At 41.7% G+C, this 21,549-nt stretch overlaps 1 protein-coding gene across 1 annotated transcript; it reads right to left on the minus strand.

Annotated features, from left to right (window-relative positions):
- Positions 1 to 1,719: 1,719 nt before the first annotated feature.
- On the minus strand, positions 1,720 to 2,277 carry LOC138908689 (uncharacterized). The gene has a single exon (XM_070199371.1). The coding sequence runs from the start codon at positions 2,275 to 2,277 to the stop codon at positions 1,720 to 1,722; it is 558 nt and encodes a 185-aa protein (XP_070055472.1).
- Between the last annotated feature and the right edge of the window lie 19,272 nt (positions 2,278 to 21,549).

Consider the following 21,549-nt stretch of genomic DNA (forward strand, 5'->3'; position numbering starts at 1 on the left):
TAGTGATGTCCTTCGGCTTGACCAACATCCCAGCGGCATTTATGAATTTGATGAATCGGGTGTACCGATCTCGATCAAACCCACACCACAATTAAGTAGTGAAACGGTCGAAGCAATAATAAACCCAACGAAGGTCGGGATCGAATCCACAGGGAGTTAGAATATGAGATTAGGTGTATATCTAAGTTAATTGCAAGTTTTGGCTCCAATTACACTTCCACAAACTTGATTGTGTTTTACTTCTACTTTACTTTATTGTTTACAAGTATAAAACTAAGGATAATATTTTTGGTTTTGAGTTTTTTCAAATGATTAAAAGGGACAAGGGTCGTGACTTCTACCTAGGTGGTTATCTAATGGGTTGTAACCTCCAGAGAAAATTTGATTAGTTGGGGTCGTGATGTAGCAATCACATCCGGGTACTCACTCTATACCTCCTGGTAGTTTGAGTGATTTTACCCAATTTAGATTTCTCAAGTCCAATTGGGTATTTGCACAATACAAGTGATATTAGCTCAAGTCGGGTATTACTACCTCTAGGTTTAACCCTTTAATTGGGGCTATCAATTTCTTGAGTTCACTCCAATTTCTTGTTAGCCAAGTTTTCCTAGACTTAGTCTCTCTTTCTCAAGTAGAGGCTAAGTCAAATAGGGATGAATCAATATTTGCAACCATTGATTCTAGGGTTCAATCATAAACAAGGCTAAATATCACTAACCCAATCAAAACCAACACCTAAATTAAACACCCATCAAATACCCACACTAGGCTTGGGTCACAACCCTAGCTAAAGATTTAGCTACTCATGAAAAGTAAAGAAATACAAGAAGAGATTAAGATAGAATGCATAATAATTGATTAGACAAAGAAAATCTAATGTTAAAAAGTTAATCTAGTTCAAAATTACTCAATATAGTAAAGAAAAAGGCCCAGGTGCACTTCTGAAAACTCAACTTAACCTAAAAATGACAAAATATTCTATTTATACTAAGCTGCAAATATCTAACAAAAATGCCCCTACGAAGGTTGTGCGGCCGCATAATTCTGGTGCAGTCCGCACAATGAGCTACTGGTGCCCAAAATTATCGTGCGGTCCGCATTCTTGGGAACTTGGGATTGGAACTTGGGGGCTTCTGTGGTCCGCATAAAAGTGGGTGCGGCCGCACTTATGATTATGCGGCTGCACAAAATCGTTGCGGTCCGCACTCCTTGCTTTTTTGTACTTGACACAGCTCTCTGATTCTTCAACCTTGCGGACCGCACATGGCCTCCTACGGCCGCATAATTTTGATGTGGTCCGCATGCCTTTAGCTTGCCCAAAAACTACTCTCTGAATCTCCCCTCTACGGTCGCACTAGAATTGTGCGGTCCGCACTGCTTGCTTTTTGCCCTGTTTTGGTTCTTGTTCTCTTTTGACTCCTTTATGAGTTGATTTTTGAATTCTTTGGCTCGTGTCCCAATATTCCTGCAAGTAAGCACATTTTGTTAGTTTTCGGGAATGCCTTTAAGCATATGTGAGCTAAATGGCATGTAAAAGAGAGCAAATAATCGGCCAAATGGCCCACTCTATTTTGACTTTAACTTGCCCGGAAACATCCGTAACCGGGAGTTGAACAATAGCACAAGATCACCCTCTTTGAATTCTTTGTTGTGGATGTACTTGTCATGGAGGTACTTCATCTTGTCCTTATACATGGACAAACTAGAGTATGCATGGAATCAGAACTCATCAAGTTCATTCAATTGCTCCACCCTAAGATTTGCAGCTACATCCCACTCAAGGTTAAGCTTCTTCAAAGCCCATATAGCCTTTTGCTTAAGTTCCACCGGTAAGTGACAATCTTTTCCAAATACTAACCGATACGGAGACATACCAATTGGTGTTTTGTAAGCTGTTCTATAAGCCCAAAGAGCATCATCAAGTTTCTTTGACCAATTTGTCCGGTTGACATTCACAGTCTTTGATAGAATATTCTTGATCTCCCGGTTAGAGACTTCAACCTGTTCACTTGCTTGAGGATGATAGGGGGTCGGCACTTTGCGAGTGACACCATACTTGGAGAGTAAAGTATCAAAAGCGTCGTTGCAAAAGTGTGATCCCCCATCACTAATGACGGCCCTTGGAGTACCAAACCTTGTGAATATGTTCTTCTTCAAGAAAGCTACCACACTCCGAGCTTCATTGTTGTGAAAAGCCACAGCTTTAACCCATTTGGACAAGTAATCCACAACTACCAATATATAGGTGTTCCCACATGAGCTCATAAATGGACCCATAAAATCAATGCCCAAACACCAAAAATATCAATCTCTAGGATGGTGGTGAGAGGCATCTCATTTTTCTTGGAGATTCCACCGGCCCTTTGGCATTCATCATAAAGCTTAACGAGATCGCTAGCATCCTTGTAAAGGGTAGGCTAATATAATCCACAACTTAGCACCTTTGTAGCAGTTTTCGCTCCACCATGGTAACCACCATATGGCGAAGAGTGGCAAGCTTCAAGAATACCCAATTCTTCTTCTTTTGGTACACATCTTCGGATAACACCATTAGTACAAATGTTGAAGAGATGTGGCTCATCCCAATAGTATTCTAGGAAGTACCGTTTGAGCTTCTTCCTTTGGTTTGAAGAGAACTCATTCAGAACAATGCCACCCACAAGATAGTTGGCCATATCGGCAAACCAAGGCATCCCAGTCATAGAAATGGAATATCCATCAAGGAAGCAATAATAAGCACGTCCGGCTAACCTATCCAACATTTGATCAAGAAATGGAAGCTGAAAATGGTCTTTCCGAGTAACTTTATTGAGCTTTCGATAATCCATGCACACTCTCCACTCAGTGACAGTTCTTGTAGGGATCAATTCATTTTTGTCATTTGTTATCACAGTCATGCCCCATTTCTTTGGGACACATTGCACCGGCGAGGTCCATGAACTATCGGAAATGGGGTAAATAACCACGACATCCAACCACTTGATGATATCTTTATTTACTACCTCTTCCATGGCCTTATTCAATCGTCTTTGATGTTACACGGAGGGTTTGTTATCCTCCTCCAAAATGATTTTGTGTTTGCAAAAGGCAGGGTTTATACCCTGAATATCCGCCAATGTCCTCCCTATTTCTTTTTTCTTCCTTTGGAGCACCGCAAGGGTGGAATCTACCTACATGTTAGTTAAGCACGAGTAAAGAATAACAGGTAAAGTGGAACAATGGCCTATAAACTCATACCTAAGATGTGAAGGCAAAGGCTTTAACTCCAAGGTGGGAGGCTCCTCGATTGAGGGTTTTGTTGGTGGATTTTTCTGGTTTTCGAGATCCAAGGAAAGTTTTCGGGGATCATAAGTATATGATCCCATTCCTTGCAAAGCATTGACATAATCTACAAAGCCTTTCTTCTCATCCTCATCATGATTCAACAATACAACTTCCAAGGTATCTTTAACATTTATCACAACACTTGTGTCATCAATAATTACTTCGGTCACAAGATCCACGAACGAACACACTTCATTGCTATTTGGCTGTCTCATTGATTTACAAACATGAAACACCACTTTTTCATCGCCCACCCGGAAGGTGAGCTCGTCAGCTTCCACATCACCTAAATCCTTCCCTGTAGCAAGGAAAGGTCTCCCCAAAATAATTGGTACCTCGTAGTCAACCTCACAGTCAAGTATCACAAGATCTGCGGGAAGGATGAACTTGTCGACCTGAACTAACACATCATCAATTATCCCCAATGGATTTTTTATTGTCCGATCCGCCATTTGCAAACTCATGGATTTGGGTCATGGATGCCCAATCCCCAATATTTTGAACACATAATAGGGCATCAAGTTAATGCTTGCCCCCAAGTCACATAAAGCTTTTGCGAAATCGACACTCTCAATAGTGCATGGGATTGTGAAAGCACCGGGGTATTCCAACTTTGGAGCCATGTAGTGCACAATAGAACTCACTTGATGTGTCATTTTGATCATTTCACATTTCATTGATCTCTTCTTTGTTACCAAATCCTTCATGAACTTGGCATATGGGGCATTTGTTCTAAGGCTTCAACCAACGACACATTTATGGACAAACTTTTCATCATATCAATGAATTTGTTGAATTTATTCTCATTGTATTGCTTTGCATGTCTTTCAGGGTATGGAGGAGGAGGCCTTGGCATTTGTGCCTTAGCCTTTGGCACTACCGGCTCCGGCATGTCAATCACGTGCTCCCTAGACGGGTTCACTTCTTCTTGCGTCTCCTCCATATTTTCATCAATATCAACCCTCGCTTCTTCATTAGCTTGAACATCATTGCTTGGCTCATCATCATCTTGCACCAACACGCCATCACCCACATGTATTCTTTAGTTTGAGGTACTAGCAACTCCACCTCTCTTACTTCTTGTTGTCATGGTCATTGCATACCCCGTATTCCCACCTTTCGGGTTCACCATCGTATCACTAGGTAGTTCCCCCTTTGGGTGAGTATTTTAAGCTTGAGAAATTTGGAAAAAATGAACCTCCAAGTTGCGGATAGAAGTGTTGTGGGAGGCTAATTGGGCATCAGAGTCGGCATTTTTCTCCATCATTTGCTTACACACATTTTCAATCCATCCCATTTCACTATTGGAAGAACTAGGACCTTGCGACGGATATGGAGGCGGGTTGTTTGGGTTGTTGATACATCGGGAGCCTCTAAAATCCTGACCCCCGATTTCCTTGATTTCTATTGTTCCAACCCCCTTGATTATTGTTGCCTCCCCAATTGCTTTGATTGTTGCCACCCCAATTACCTTGATTACCCCAATTTCTTTGATTATTGTTGTTGCCACCACTCTAATTTCCTTGGTGGCCTTGATTGTTCCAATTTCTTTGGTTTTCTTGTGATATCCATTGTTGTTGATTTAGAGCATTGCTTTTTTGACCTTGATAATTGTTGACATATTGAACCTCTTCATCTTGCTCATTATATGAATCATCTTGATTATACCTACTATTACTTTGCTCAAATTGTTCTGGATGGTTTTGTACTTGTTGAACTCGTTGCCGTCTCTTGTTTACCATCATTTTCACCCCTTCCATAGCATTCACTTGTTTCGGCCCTTGAGCCTGTTGAAGCTGAGCCTTGACCAATTGGTTCATGGTGGTTGTTAGCTCCGCAAGAGCTTACCCATGATTATGTAGCTCCTTGTGTAGGTGAATAACATTTGGGTCACCCTGAGGAAATTGGCTCTACTTTGCCACGCCGAAGAGGTGTCTGCCATCTCATCCAAGATTTCACAAGCTTCAAAATAAGGCGTGTTCATGAAGCTACCCCCAGCGAGTTGATTTACTACACACTGATTCGTTGTGTTTATCCCCCTGTAGAAGGTCTGTTGGATCATGGCCTCGGTCATATCATTGTTCGGGCATTCTTTAACCATGGTACGATATCTTTACCAAATCTCGTGCAATGGATCATTGGGCTCTTGTTTAAAATATAGAACACCATCCCTTAGTGTAGCCTTGTGCCCCATAGTGAAGAATTTGGCAATAAACTTCTCATCCAACTCATCCCAAGTATGGATGGAATGATTGGGCAATCTCTCTAACCAGTCCAAAGCCTTTCCCCGTAGAGAAAAGGGAAACAGCCTTAACCACAGTGCATCCCCGGTGACATTTGTTTTGCTTGCTCCCCCAACAAGTATCGATGAAACCCTTGAGATGCTTGTAGGCATTTTAGTGTGGAACTCCAGTGAAGAAACCCTACTGCTCAAGCAGTGTAAGCATCATGTTGGTTATTTGGAAGTTGCCCTCCCTAATCCGGGGAGGGACTATTGCACTTGCATAGCCCTCGTTCGGCAACACGCGGTGCGCTGCTCTAGGTGGAGGTGGGGGAGGGTTTGGGATATTATCTTGAGGCAGTCGGCTTAGCCTATTAACTTGAAGCTCGGGATGAACCTCATCCACTTGATCATCATCTACCTCCTCCCCCAATGGTAAAATTCCGAGGGGCTCATTGTTAAGGGCCATTTTGTACCTAAAAGCAAATCACAAACAAAATTAGTGACTCGAAAGGAAAGAAAGACAAAATATACAAATACCTAGATATATAGCTAAATTCGTTTAACTCCCCGATAACGGTGCCAAAAATTGATATCGGCCAAACCCACACCACAATTAAGTAGTGAAGCGGTCGATGCAATAATAAACCCAACGAAAGTCGGGATCGAATCCACAGGGAGTTAGAATTTGGGATTAGGTGTATATCTAAGTTAATTGCAAGTTTTGGCTTCAATTAAATTTCCACAAACTTGATTGGTGTTTTACTTCAACTTTACTTTATTGTTTGCAAGTATAAAACTAAGGACAATATTTTTGGTTTTGAGTTTTTCAAATGATTAAAAGGGACTAAGGTCGTGACTTCTACCTAGGTGATTATCTAATGGGTTGTAAACTCCAGGGCAAATTTGATTAGTTGGGGTGGTGATGTAGCAATCACATCCGGGTACTTACTCTATACCTCTCGGTAGTTTGAGTGATTTTTCCCAATTTAGCTTTCTCAAGTCCAATTGAGTATTTGCACAATACAAGTGATATTAGCTCAAGTCGGGTATTACTATCTCTAGGTTTAACCCTTTAATTGAGGTTATCAATTTCTTGAGTTCACCCCAATTTCTTGTTAGCCAAGTTTTCCTAGACTTAGTCTCTCTTTCTCAAGTAGAGGCTAAGTCAAATAGGCATGAAACAATGTTTGCAACTATTGATTCTAGGGTTCAATCATGAACAAGGCTAAATATCGCTAACCCAATCAAAACCAAGCCCTAAATTAAACACCCATCAAATACCCACACTAGGCTTGGGTCACAACCCTAGCTAAAGATTTAGCTACTCATGAAAAGTAAAGAAATACAAAAAGAGATTAAGATAGAATGCATAATAATTGATTAGACAAAGAAAATTTAATGTTATGAAGTTAATCTAGTACAAAATTACTAAATACAGTAAAGAAAAAGACCCAGGTGCACTTCTGAAAACTCAACTTAACTTAAAAATGACAAGAAGTTCTATTTATACTAAGCTACAAATATCTAACAAAAATGCCCCTACGAAGGTTGCGCGGCCACATAATTCTGGTGCAGTCCGCACAATGAGCTACTGGTGCCCAAAATTATCGTGCAGTCCACATTCTTGGGAACTTGGCCTTGGAACTTGGGGGCTTCTGCGGTCCGCATAAAAGTGGGTACGGTCGCACTTATGATTATGCGGCTGCACAAAATTGTTGCGATCCGCACTCCTTGCTTTTTTGGACTTGACACAACTCTCTGATTCTTCAACCTTGCGGACCGCACATGGCCTCCTGCGGCTACATAATTTCGGTGCGGTCCGCATGCCTTTAGCTGGCCCAAAAACTACTCTATGAATCTCCCCTCTGCGGCCGCACTAGAATTGTGCGGTCCGTACTGCTTGCCTTTTTGCCCTGTTTTGGTTCTTGTTCACTTTTGACTCCTTTATGAGTTTATTTTAACTTCTTTGTCACGTGCGCCAATATTCCTGCAAGTAAGCACATTTTGTTAGTTTTCGGGAATGCGTTTAAGCATTTTTGAGCTAAATCGCAAGTAAAAGAGAGCAAATAATCGGTCAAAATCCCCACTTATCATGTACATACCGTATCTTGACTCATTTGTCATTGTCTTCATTGATGACATATTGATCTACTCGCGTAGTATGGAGGAGCAAAAAAAGCATTTGAGGTTAGTGCTTCAGACCTTGCGGGAAAAGAAGTTATATGCTGAGTTCTCCAAGTGCGAATTCTGGTTAGATTCTGTGGCTTTTTGGGGGCATGTTGTATCAGGTGAGGGTATTAAAGTGGATCCCGAGAAAATCGAGGCAGTCCAGAGTTAGCCTCACCCCACCACAACGGCCAATATCAGGAGTTTCTTGGGGTTAACAAGTTATTATCGCGGGCTCGTGGAGGACCTCTCGTCTATTGCAGCACCCATGACTAGATTGACCCATAAAGGTACTCTCTTTAGATGGTCCGATGATTGCAAGGCGAGCTTTCAAAAACTCAAGACAACTTTGATTACAACACTGATGTTAGTGTTGCCCTCCTGTTCAGGTTGTATATTGTGTATTGTGACGCTTCGCACGTTGGCCTAGGTTGTGCATTGATGCAGGAGGGATGAGTTATTGCATATGCTTCACGTCACCTGAAGCCCCACGAGAAGAATTACCCCGCATATGATCTGGAGTTGGCCGCGAAAGTTCATGCTCTCAAGATCTGAGGCATTAGCTTTATGGGGTATCCTGTGAGGTTTACAACGATCATCGCAACTTGAAATATTTGTTTAAGTAGAGGGACATTAATTTGAGGCAAAACATGTGGCTTGAGTTCCTGAAGCACTATGATATTACCATCATTTACCATTCGGGCAAGGCGAATATGGTTGTGGATGTAACGACCCGACCGGTCGTTTTGAGCTCTAGCACGTCATTCGGTGACTTGAGGCCTTGAGTAGTTTCACTTCAGGTATTATGACTTGTACGTGTGGTCGAAATTGAATTTCGGGAAGCTTAGAGTTGATTTAGATGGAAATTCTAATTTCGAAAGCTTTGAGTTGGAAGAATTGACTAAGGTTTGACTTTTGAGTAAGTGACCTCGGAATCAGGATTTGAAGGTTCCAATAGGTTCGCATGATAATTTCGTACTTGGTCGTATGTTCAGGTGACTATCGGGTGGTCCTGAAGCATTTCAACGCCTATTATGGAAGTTTGGAATTTTTGAAAGATTAAGAACTTCATAAGTTTGATTTGAAGTGGACTTTGGTGTTACCAATGTGCGTTTGGGGTTCCAAGCCTTGGAATGGCTTTGCTATTTGGGATTGATTTGTTACGTTTTGGCACAAGATGTAGAATTTAGAAATTTGAGATTTATAAGTTGATTTGAGGCACGATTCATAATTTCGACATTGTTTGGCATGATTTGAGGCCTCGACTAAGTTTGGCGTGATTTGAGGTCCCGGGGGGCCCTAGTGGATTTTGGATGGTTAACGGATCAAATTTGGACTTGAAGCATTTGCTGGAATTCTTCCTTCTGGTGCAATCGCACCTACGGAACATAAGCGAGATAGGCTTCGCAGAAGCAGCCAGGCGTAACTAAGGCAGTGGTCGCAGAACCGGGCAGATGGACCGCAGAAGCGGAATCGCACCTGCTACGGGTCGATCGCAGAAGCGGAAAGTGAGAGGGAGAGCTGCTTCGCAGAAGCGACAGTGTTGCCGCAGAAGCGAGTCCACAAAAGCATACCTTTTGTCCACAGAAGCGAGGGAAGCCGTAGAAGCGAATGGGGCATCACATCTGTGAGAGCCCAGATGCGGCCAAGTGCATCGCAGATGCGAAAACACTGGCAGTGTTAAAAACAGAGGGGTTGCGACATTTTTGTCATTTTGGAGTTCAAACACTCAGTTGGGGGCGATCTTTCAAAGGGAGTTCACAAGAATCTTGAGGTAAGTCACATGTGACCATTGTTTTGTCGATAATATTGAATTATCATCGAGTATTCAGACTAAATTATGTATTTTTTAGGTGTAATTCGAGAATTTAGGCCTAGGGATTTTAAAATAAGAATTTAAGATTTGGAGTCGAGTTGATGTCGGACATTGATAAATTTGGTATGGTTGGACTCTTGGTTGAATGGGTGTTCATATTTGATATTTTTGTCAGGTTCGGAGACGTGGCCTGGGGTCGAATTTTTGGAGCGATTTTTCAATTCTTAGCTAAATTTGTAGTTTCATTATTTAAATTAGTTTCTTATAGTCATATTTATAGTATGTAATTATTTTGGCTAGATTCGATCCGATTGGAGTTGGAAAAAAGTCGAGGAAGGCCTTCTTATCGATTGGTTGAGCGAGGTTTTAGGTAAATGACTTGTCTAACCTTGTGTGGGAGAAATTCCCTTTAGGATTTGGTACTGCTATGGTAAATTGCAATACGTAAAGGCCGTGTACGCGAGGTGACGAGTGCGTACTCGGGCTAAATGTTAAAAATTTGGTTTTTTCTACTATATAGTTCCTTTTTATTGCCTTAATTGAGTTACTCTAGCACGTGTAGCCATCATGTTTAGCCTAATATGATTAGTTGAATTACCTGTTTTTCTTGATTTCATATTCATTATTTAACTGTAGCATTCCTTGCTGTAATTTCATTGTTCCAATTGTTATGTGTTGTTTTCGTGATTTTTGGTTGAGATGATTGTTTCGTTGTGTCACGAGGTTTCTGTCGTGCGGTTATCATTGTTTACATGAGATTTCTGTCGTGCCCCTATTGCATATTTACTTTTGGGACTACGAGGCGGTATCTTGGGAGCGCCACTATTGCATATTTACTTTTGGGACTACGAGGCAGTACCTCGGGAGTGCCCCTATTGCATATTTACTTTTTGGACTATGAGGCGGTACCTCGGGAGTGCCCCTGTTACATATTTACTTTTGGGACTACGAGGCGGTACCTCGGGAGTGCCCCTATTCTATATTTACTTTTGGAACTACGAGGCGGTACCTCAGGAGCACACGTGTTGTTTACCTCTATTTTTTGTGTTGTTATTGTTGTTATTATTTCTCAACTTGTAAGAATCTTGTTTTTTCTCACGTGTTGCAGTTGTCTTCTTGAATCCCGTGTTGTTATCTTTCTGTAAATTCTCATTGTTCACTTCTCATTCATTTCATTATATTATTATATCTTCTGCCTTGTTTCCTATTATTTCTAGTAGGGCCCTGACGTGACCTCATCACTACTCTACTGAGGTTAGGCTTGGCACTTACTGGGTACCATTGTGATGTACTCAAACTACACTTATTCACATCTTTTGTGCAGATCCAGGTACTGCTTACCAGACCAGGTACCAGTGAGCTAGCCTGTACGTGGAGACTTCAAGGTACATCTGCCAGCGTCCGCAGACCTTGAAGTCCCCCTCTATCTTTATTATGTTGTTTTTCTCATTCCTCATTAGACTATGATGTATAGAGATATTTAGTATTTTTCTCTTTGGAGCTTGTGACTTATTTCCACAGTGTTTTGGGAGTTTTAACTATTGAAATCGCGGTTCTTATTTATTTCAGATGTTGAGGTTGAGTTTCAGCTTTATATTCAGTTATTCCGTATAATTGTTAGGCTTACCTAGTCTTAGAGACTAGGTGCCGTCACGATATCCTACAGAGGGGAATTGGGGTCGTGACTAATTAGTATCAGAGCCATAGTTTCATAGGTGTTATGAGTCACAAGAAGGTTTAGTAGAGTCTCGCGGATCAGTACAGAGACGTCTATACTTATCCTCGGGAGGCTATGGAACTGTTAGGAAAATCTTCACTTCCTTGATTTCCTCATCGTGCGATTTGATTCTTTTGGGGCTTATGCTTTTATTTTCTTCCTACTAAATCTCATGCGACGTGAAACGCTTGTTATCAATTGGGCATCAGGGAGTTGTAGTGGTACTACAGACGTGGTGCAGGATGTTTTTCCTTGCATATTCGGTCAGGCTATTATCATCGCCTTGTGGAAGGATGTTCAATCTTTTCAGCTCAGTATATGTATTTCCTATGGTTTTGAGGCTATGCACATATTGCTATGATGTTCATGCATTGTTATCGCACAATGTTGGTATAATGGTAGGGTGTTTGTCTATGTGTCGAGATAGTGAATGACTCGAAAGGAGTATCTCTGAGTGCGTGGTTTAGGGGTTCGACATTTAATTCCAACGGGTGAAGGTAATTGGATATTCTGGCCTTGGTTGATGGAGTAACGAGACTTGATATTTTAGAGAGTGGTGGAATTTTCATTTGTGATGTGGTGTCATCGTCCTTGTTTGAACGCATTAAGGTTCGTCGATGTTATGGTCTTCTTCAATTTGCCTTCGGGGCAAGGTATTGTCAAGTGGTGCCTGAGAAGCGGTTGTCAGAGATGGCAGTGCGTAGCGATTTCGAAAATCGAATTGGTGTTTCTAATGTTGATGGCTCAAGAAAATTGATCTTCTAGGAGGTTTAGAGTTGGTAGTAATATATTTGTTTATGTGCTATAGGTATGGATTTTGATCGGGGTAGTAATTGGGCAGTGAAGAATGAGGAAGGGCTTGTGTGAGGTGTCTTGCGGTGGTTGAATTACTAGAAGGTCAAAGTATGTAGTATAGAGGTCGAAGAGTTGCTTAAAGGAGGTGGTTTAACCGAAGTGGGAGTGGTAGAGTAGCATATGGATTCTGTGGCAGAAAACCACTTGCCTTGAGAAAGTTTAGGGCGGTTTGTGAATCGTGATGGAAGGTGATTTGGTCTATGGATTTTATTTGGTATGGTGGCTACTGTATCGAGGAAGATTGAATGTGGCAAGGAAGAGTTTTCTTAAAATGAAGAGAGGTATGAAAACTTGATTATCGATTTGGATGCAACATGACTTCGAGTTTGGAATGTGTTGTCAGACTTTCAGTTGATGTCAACGGGGAATAAACGAACTTGTACAGCCAATGGATGAGCGTGGGCTTAGGAGGGTTTACTGATTTTGTAGTAGTTATAGCCAGTGCAGTGCCGTTGGAAGATGTCGACATGGAATTCCATAGGTGGGTTATCTCCTGTGAGCAAGTTAGCGGTTGTGTGATGTTGTTGAAGCTTCTACAAAGAATTCTACTTGCTACCCGGTAAGAGGTCGAATATGTGATTGTGGCTGATGATTCAGAATGTTCATGAAAAGCTTAAGAAAAGACTTTGAGAAATTTTACCGGTTAGCAATGCGAGATCATAGTAACTATGAAGGAGGAATCGTTGTGGGCTCTACATTATGTGATGGTAGCTTAAGGCTAAGTAGGGGAGCCCACCGTCTACGATTGGATTGCGTGGTTGTCTGTTTGTGCAATTGTGCGGGTTCTGGTTGTTGGTGCATTGGTGGATCGTTTATGGCTAAGAAAAGAAAATATTAGGGGTAATTCAAGAAAAGAACTTGTTGAGTATGTGTGTTATATTTTGCCTTATCGGTCCATGTGCAGGTTTTGGGAAGACATATAGTTTATGCTTATTGTGGATGTGATGTACAAGGAAAGAATTCAGCCAGTTGCTTCTTTGATGGGGTGTTCAGGTGCTAGCAGAGCGTCGGAGTTTGGCTATATTCGGGACTAGGTCAGGGTGGGTGACTCTCAACAACGGTCCTAGCGGGTTAAAGAATTTAAGTAAAGTGCCTGAGGATTTCGGGTCCGTTGTGTGGTTAAGGATCGAGTTTTGCAGTGAATTATAAAAGAGGCTTGGAGCGCACTATGTTATCATTAGGTCTGCAGTACATTATTAGAGGAAAGGGAGAAATAGCTTCGGATTCGCGGAAGGTCTTGCAGAATGAATGTGCCAGTTGGAGATGCTATTGTGTGCTTGAGGAGGGTATGAGATGGTTCATGATTATTGAGACGGTGTGGTTTAATGATGCGGGTCACTCAGGATGAGTGCGGATTTAGTTCGTTATATTTTTGAATGGAGCTATTATTATTTCTATGGAAAGTCGAGAGTAAATTGGAAGAAGTTGGGTCAGTTAGTAATGGTTGAATCAGCATGATTGTGGCAATGATTAGTTCCTTCATCATGTGAAGTTTTATATGTGGTTGGTGGTTGTACATGCGGGCTTGACAACTACCATAATTTGATTGATTTGGGAGATATTTGATTCAAATGGCCTTGTTATGTATAAATGGATCCCTGAAGAGTTATGGTGATTTAGACCACAACTCGAGGTTTGTATTTTCTGCAGTTATGGAAATTGGAGGTTGAGGATCAAGGTTACGGTTCAGTTTGATGAGAATGTCCAGAGCTCGGAGGAGCGGGTGGGAGGGGGGAGGAAGGATTCAAAAGTTCAGAGTAAGCTGGCATTTTCTTTAGTGTCACCTGAGAACGGTGTCCTATGTAAGAGGCTTTGTGTATTGAATTGGCGTTGGATGTTATTCCCGTCATCAGCTATTCCATGTAATATTCTATTGTGCCATGTGGGTTATGAGATGGCTTGATTATTCGCACATGTGTTGCGATTCTATGTAGATTGTGGTGTTATATGATCAGGATGGCTCTGGAGATGCATGTCATTTGTCGTACCTTAATTGTGCTTAGGTTTTGTAGTGTATGGCGCTATCCGTCTCCTCAGGGTTGTATTTGTTTTTGCACTTGGCGTGCTTATGGTCGATATTCAGTATTTCGTAGGTATAAGCATTTTGGTTTGATGGGTATTCCCTTATTTATTATTATGTGCGGATCGAGTGCCACGCCGCCACGAGTATGTTATTTGGATTGGGTTGCACGCCGCAACGGTATCATGTTTTGATCGAGTTGCACACCGCAACAGTACAATGTATGGATCGGGTTGCGCGCCGCAATGGTGAGATGTTGAGTATGGTTCCATATACTTATTTATGTGTATTTTTGATTCCCATTCTCTGAGAAGGGTTCATAGCATCTGTTCGACCGTTTTCTTCGTTACGCAGGCTGGGAAGTTCCTTTCTAGAGTTCGTATTTTTTCCTTATGTATCATATTCGAGTTGTAGCGTGTTGGCTCATCGATGGCGTCGTATGAAATCCTGGGCAGTGTTTGAGGTGGCTTATTGCCTGGGTAGCTTGTACTGGGTGAGACGATTATTGGGCCTGAAATCAGTGCAATCAAATCTATATAAAGTATATTAAAGAGAAAATATCGTTATTCAGCTCAGAATGAGGCAATGGTCTTTGTCAGGAGGAGAGACTCCATGATTTGTTGATTCGGTAGGTGGTAATGAGTTTCTAAGCATCTCTTCCATCGTGGCAGTATTGCGAGAGTTGGATCAGGCTTATATGTGTTATGAGGTGTATTGCGGGCACCTAGAGGCGGATCCAGGATTTCAAGAGAATGAGTGCACTGTTGTCAAGAAGCGTATCTAGAATTTACATTTGACGGGTTTAACTTTAGTCTCTTATCATGAACCCACTACACTTTTGAAATTTTAGTAATTTTCACATATATATCTATACTCCGTGCCGAAATCAAGACCGTTCAGAATGGGATTTGAACCGCCATTTTCACTTGTAGAGGTGCACCTAGTAATAATTGCATCATAGGAGTCTTTGAGCATAGGTTCACACACATATATTTAAGTAATTTTGAAGAAATATAGCATTGTTATACGTGATTTCGGGAGAGGGGTATGTATTTACGTGAACCCATATCCATCAACCTGGATACCCCTTTGCAGGCACCGAGTTCGTGGAATTACAACTATTGTGGTCGGAGGATATTATTGGTTCTAAAGCTTGTTAGCTAAGGTTATAGGGAGGATCTTCAGTCTGACTCGAGTTAATGTGCTCAACTGGGTGGTGGCGGCATGGGTAGGTGCACGAGGTGTTAAATAGTGATTTTGAACAACTCCAGAGCGGTTCTTGGTACGTTCGCGGACGAACGTATGTTTAAGTGGGGTGAATGTAATGACCCGATCGATCGTTTTTGAGATCTAGCGCTTCATTCGGCGGTTTGAGGCCTTGAGTAGCTTCACTTCAAGCATTATGACTTGTACGTGTAGTTGGAATTGAATTTCGGGAAGCTCAGAGTTGATTCAGATAGAAAATTTTAATTTTGGAAGCTTTCAGTAAGAAGAATTGACTAAGATTTGACTTTTAAGTAAACGACCTCGGAATCGATATTTGTAGGCTCCGGCAGGTTCGTATGGTGATTTCAGACTTGGGGAGTATGTTCGGGTTGAGTATCAGGTGGTCCAGGAGCATTTCAGCGCCTATTATGGAAGGTTGGAATTTTGGAAAGATTAAGAACTTCATAAGTTTGATTTGAAGTGGAATTTAGTGTTATCGATGTCCGTTTAGGGTTCCGAGCCTTGGATTGGCTTCGCTATGTCATTTATGACTCATGTACGAAATTTGAAGTTATTTCGGATTGATTTGGTACGTTTCGGCGCAAGATATAAAATTTGGAAGTTTGAGATTTATAAGTTGATTCGAGACGCGATTGGTAATTTCGACGATGTTTGGCATGAATTGAGGCCTCGAATAAGTTTGTATGATGTTTTAGGACTTGTTTGTATATTTGGTTGAGGTCCCGAGGGCTTCGGGTGGATTTCGGATGGTTAACGGATAAAATTTGGACTTGAAGCATTTCCTAGAATTTTGTCTTCTGGTGCAATCGCACCTGCGAAATTTAGCTCGCAGAAGCGAGATGGGCTTCGCAGAAGTGTCCAGGCGTGACTGAGCCAGTGGACCGCAAAAGCGGAGTTGTACCTGCGACAGGTCGATCGGAGAAGCAGAAAGTGAGAGGGAGGGCTACTTCGCAGAAGTGGGAGTGTTGCCGCAGAAGCATTTTCGCAAAAGCGAACCTCTTGTCTGTAGAAGCGAGGGAAGACACAGAAGCGAAGGGGGGCATCGCATCTGCGAGACCGCATATATGGCCAAGTGTATCGCAGATGCGAAAACACTGGCAGTGTTAAAAACATAAGGGTTCCGGCATTTTTGTCATTTTGGAGTTCAAACACTTAGTTGGGGGTGATTTTTCGGAGGGAATTCACAGGAATCTTGAGGTAAGTCACTTGTGACCATTGTTTTGTCGATAATATTGAATTATCATCGAGTATTCTGACTAGATAACGTGTTTTTGAGGTATAATTCGAGAATTTAAGCCTAGGGATTTCAAAATAAAAATTTAAGATTTGAAGGTCGAGTTGGTGTCAGAATTTGGTAAATTTGATATGGTTGGATTCGTGGTTGAATGGGCGTTCATATTTTGTAAATTTTGTTGGGTTCCAAGATATGGGCCTGGGCCAACTTTTTGGAGCTATTTTTCAATTCTTTGCGAAAGTCATATTTTCATTATTTAAATTAGTTTCTTATAGTCATACTTATAATATGTAATTGTTTTGGCTAGATTCGAGCCGATTGGAGTTGGAAAAAATTTGAGGGAATGCCTTCTTATTGATTGATTGAGCTAAGGTTTGAGGTAAGTGACTTGTTTAACCTTGTGTGGGGGAAATTCCCCTTAGGAGTTTTTACTGTTATGGAAAATTGCAATACGTAAAGGTCGTGTATGTAAGGTGACGATTGCGTACTCAGGCTAAGTGTTAAAAATCTGGGTTTTTATACTAAATAATTCCTTTTTATTCCCTTAATTAAGTTACTTTAGCACGTGTAGCTATCATGTTTAGCCTAATGTCACATATCTGTGTGTCTTATCTCTTACTTGTAATTTGTGCAACATTCTTTGTTGAATTACCTGTTTTTCTTGATGTCGTATTCATTCTTTAACTATAGGATTCCTTGCTGTAATTTCATTCTTCCAATTGTTATGTGTTGTTTCTGTGATTTTTGGTTAAGATGACTGTTTGGTTATGGCATAAGGTTTCTGTCATGCGGAGTGTTATTATGGTATGAGGTTTCTGTTGTGCGGTTATCATTGTTTGCATGGGATTTCAGTCGTGCACCTGTTGCATATTTACTTTTGGGACTACGAGGTGGTACCTCGGGAGCGCCCATGTTCCATATTTACTTTTGGGACTACGAGGTGGTACCTCGGGAGTGCCCATGTTGCATATTTACTTTTGGGACTACGAGGCGGTACTTCGGGAGTTCCCCTATTGCATATTTACTTTTGGGACTACGAGGCGGCACCTCGGGAGCGCCCCTATTGCATATTTATTTTTGGGACTATGAGCCGGTACCTCAGGAACGCTCATGTTGTTTACCTCTAGTTGTTGTGTTGTTGTTGTTTTTTCTCAACTTGTAAGAATCTTTTTTTTTCTCACGTGTTATAGTTGTCTTCTTGAATCCTGTGTTGCTATCTTTCTGTAAATTCTCATTGTTAACTTCTCAGTCATTTCATTATATTATTATATCTTCTGCCTTGTTTCTTATTATTTCCAGTAGGGCCCTAACCTGACCTCGTCACTACTCTACTGAGGTTAGGCTTGGCACTTACTGGGTACCATTGAGGTGTACTCATACTACACTTCTGCACATCTTTTGTGCAGATCCAGGTACTGCTTACCAGACTAGTTACCAATGAGATAGCATGTACGTGGAGACTTCAAGGTACAACTGTCAGCGTCCGCATACCTCGTAGTCCCCCTCTATCTTTATTATGTTGTTTTCCTCATTTCTCATTAGACTATGATGTATAGAGATATTTAGTATTTTTCTCTTTAAGGCTTGTGACTTATTTCCACCTGGTTTTGGGAGTTGTAACTATTGAAATCGCAATTCTTATATATTTCAGATGTTGAGGTTGAGTTTCAGGTTTATATTCAGTTATTCCGCATAATTGTTAGACTTACCTAGTCTTAAAGACTAGGTGCCATCACGACATCCTACGGAGGGAAATTGGGGTCGTGACAGCGGATGCCTTGAGCAAAAAGTCCGAGAGTATGTTTAGTTTGACATTCATTTCGACAGAGGAGAGGCCATTGGCTTTGGGCATTCAATCCTTAGCTAACGGACTTGTGAGGTTGGATATTTCAGAGCCCAGTCGAGTTCTTGCATGTGTTGTGGCTTAGTCTTCATTACTTGAGCGGATCATGGCTTATCAATATGATGATCTGCACTTGTTGGTTCTTAGAGAGACGGTACTACAATATGGTTCCAAAGAGGTTACTATCGATGGGGATGGTGTTCTGCGACTCCAGGGTCGCCTATGTATTCCTAATATTGATTGATTGAGGGAGAAGATTCTAGAAGTGGCACACAATTCTCGGTATTCTATTTATCCAGGTGCTACGAAGATGTATCGCAACCTGAGGAAGCATTATTGGTGGCGGCGGATGAAAAAGTACATAGTTGAGTATGTAGCGAAATGTCTAGATTGTCAGCAGGTTAAGTATGAGCACCAGAGGCCAGGTGGCCTACTGCAACAGATGGTTATATTGGAATTAAAGTGGGAGCGCATCACCATGGACTTCGTAGTTGAGTTACCGTGAACGTTGAGGAAGTTTGATGTCGTTTGGGTTATTGTCGACAAGCTGACCAAGTCGGCACACTTTTTTTGGTTGTGACTACATACGTTTTAGAGAGATTGGACCAGATTTACATTCAGGAGATTGTCAAGTGGCATGGTCTGCCTGTTTCCATCATTTTAGATAGAGGCCCCCCGGTTCACTTTGCATTTCTAGAGAGCAGCACAGAGGCAGTTGGGCTCTCGGGTAGAGCTCAACACAGCTTTTCATCCGCAGACTGACGGACAGTCGGAGCGGACAATTCAGATTCTAGAGGACATGCTTAGGGCATGTGTTATTGACTTCGGAGGGCAGTGGGATAGATTCTTTACCTATGATGAGTTTGCTTATAACAACAGTTAATAGTCCAGCATCGAGATGGCTCTATTTGAGGCTTTATATGGTCGGCAATGTTGTTCGCCCATCGGATGGTTTGAGCCCGGTGAGGCTAGGTTATATGGCACAGATTTAGTGAAGGATGCCTTAGAGAAGGCAAAATTGATTCAGGAGCGACTTCGCACAGCACAATCCAGACATAAGAGTTATGCGGATCAGAAGGCATGTGATTTATCATTTATGGTGGGCGAGAAAGTTCTCTTCAAAGTCTCACCGATGAAGGATATCATAAGGTTCGGGAAGAAGGGAAAGCTGAGTCCGAGGTTTATTGGCCCATTTGAGGTATTGAGGCGAGTTGGAGAGGTTGCTTATGAGCTTGCCTTGCCTGCTAGTCTATCAGGAGTTCATCCGATCATCCATGTGTCTATGCTCTGGAAGTACCATGCCGACAAGTCGTCGCGGTGTTAGATTACAACACGGTTCAGCTATATGAGATTTGGATTATGAGGAGGAACACATTGCCATTGTTGGCAAGCAGGTTCGCCAGTTGAGGTCTAAGAAGATTTTTGCGGTAAAGGTCCAGTGGAGGGGTAAACCAGTCGAGGAAGAGACTTGGGAGGCCAAGGAGGACATGCAGAGCAGATATCCACACTTATTCAGCACTCCAGGTATGATTCTAGACTCGTTGGAGGGCGAATATTTATTTAAGAGGTGGAGAATGTAACGACCCGACCGATCGTTTGGCTTTTTAGATCCCTATTTCCCAAATTGAGATCCTAGTATGTGCTCTTACTATTTTATGACTAGTGGGGATGGTTGGTTCGGGTTTGGAAGGGTTCGGGTTGAAATCGAAACACTTAGTTCCTTAATAGTGGCCTACGATGACCAAGTTTTACTTGGGTCAACATTTTGAGTAAACGACCTCGGAGACGAGATTTTATGGTTCCAATAGGTTCGTATGATAATTTTGGACTTGGCCGTGTGTTTGGGTCGGGTTTGGGTGATCGGGAAGCATTTCGACGCTTAAAGTTGAAAGTTAGCTCATAGAAGGTTTTCTACTTCTTTGAATTTGGTTTGAATTAGATTTTGGATTTCGAGCCAGTGAATAGATCCGTATGGTGATTTATGACTTGTACGCAAAATTTGGTATCATTCTGAGTTGTCTAAGTATGATTTGACGCATTCAGAGCTAATTGAAAAGTTTGAAGTTCATAAGTTGATTCAATTTGGTTTTGCGTTGCGATTCTGGGTTTTGATTGGTCGAGGTCCCGGGTGGCTCAGATTAATTTCGGACCACCCGGAGCTAGGTCTCAAAATTTATTCCTACTGGTTCTGGTTTCCTACTTCGCGAATACGAAGGTGGAATCGCGTTCGCGGAGAATGAATTGGGGGACTGGGCATTTTTACCTTCGCGTTTGCATTCAATAGGTCACATTCGCGAATGTCTGGTACCGTAAGCCTTCGCGTGCGTGTATATAGGCTCGCGTTCGCGAAGGGTTGACCCACCCCAGATTTGGTTTGGTAACAGTTGAGTTAGCGACTTCAAGGCCGGTTATGACATGTTTAGTGATTTGATATAGAGTAATGTGTAAAATTACTGTAATTACTTTTATTTGCTTCATTGCTACTAGTTGTATATTCACCATGTCTACTTTATGTATTTCTATTACTATTTGACCACTAGTAAGTATCAACTCGACCCCTCGTCACTACTTCTTCGAGGATAGACTAGATACTTACTAGGTACGCATTGTTTTCCGTACTCACGCTACACTTCTGCACTAAATATGCAGGTACTGAGACAGGTACTACCAGTGGTCATACGGGAGTGTAGTCGCACTTCTATGGAGACTTGGTGTGAGTTGCTTGCCTTGCTATGATCTGCAACACCAGAGTCTCCCTCTACCTTGCTTATCATTTCTGTCCATTACCTTTCAGACATAGTTGTATTAGTATTGTATATTTTTTAGATTGCTCATGCACTTGTGGCATAAAGTTTTGGGGGATTTTAGCATTTATGTGCAGTTGTACTTATGATTACTGTTAGTACAGTTGATGTATTTCTCACGTTGGTATTTTGTTGAGAAAAGAGTATGTACAGTTGCATGAGATCTTACTTATTTCGTTCTTTTAAAAAGGAAACTTTTGTTTTAACAACTAAAAAGGGGTAATTAAATTATAGGTTCACTTATGGGCTTGCCTAATAGCAGCGTTAGGTGCCATTACGACCTATCACGAGTTTTGGATCGTGAAAGGTTGGGTATCTT

The sequence above is a fragment of the Nicotiana tomentosiformis genome, chromosome 1 (genome assembly GCF_000390325.3).
Source record: "Nicotiana tomentosiformis chromosome 1, ASM39032v3, whole genome shotgun sequence".
Taxonomy (NCBI): domain Eukaryota; kingdom Viridiplantae; phylum Streptophyta; class Magnoliopsida; order Solanales; family Solanaceae; genus Nicotiana; species Nicotiana tomentosiformis.

What these genes read in the sequence shown, in the direction of transcription:
- LOC138908689 (XM_070199371.1), bottom strand. Translation starts at nt 2,277, where the DNA reads ATGGGTCCATTTATGAGCTCATGTGGGAACACCTATATATTGGTAGTT.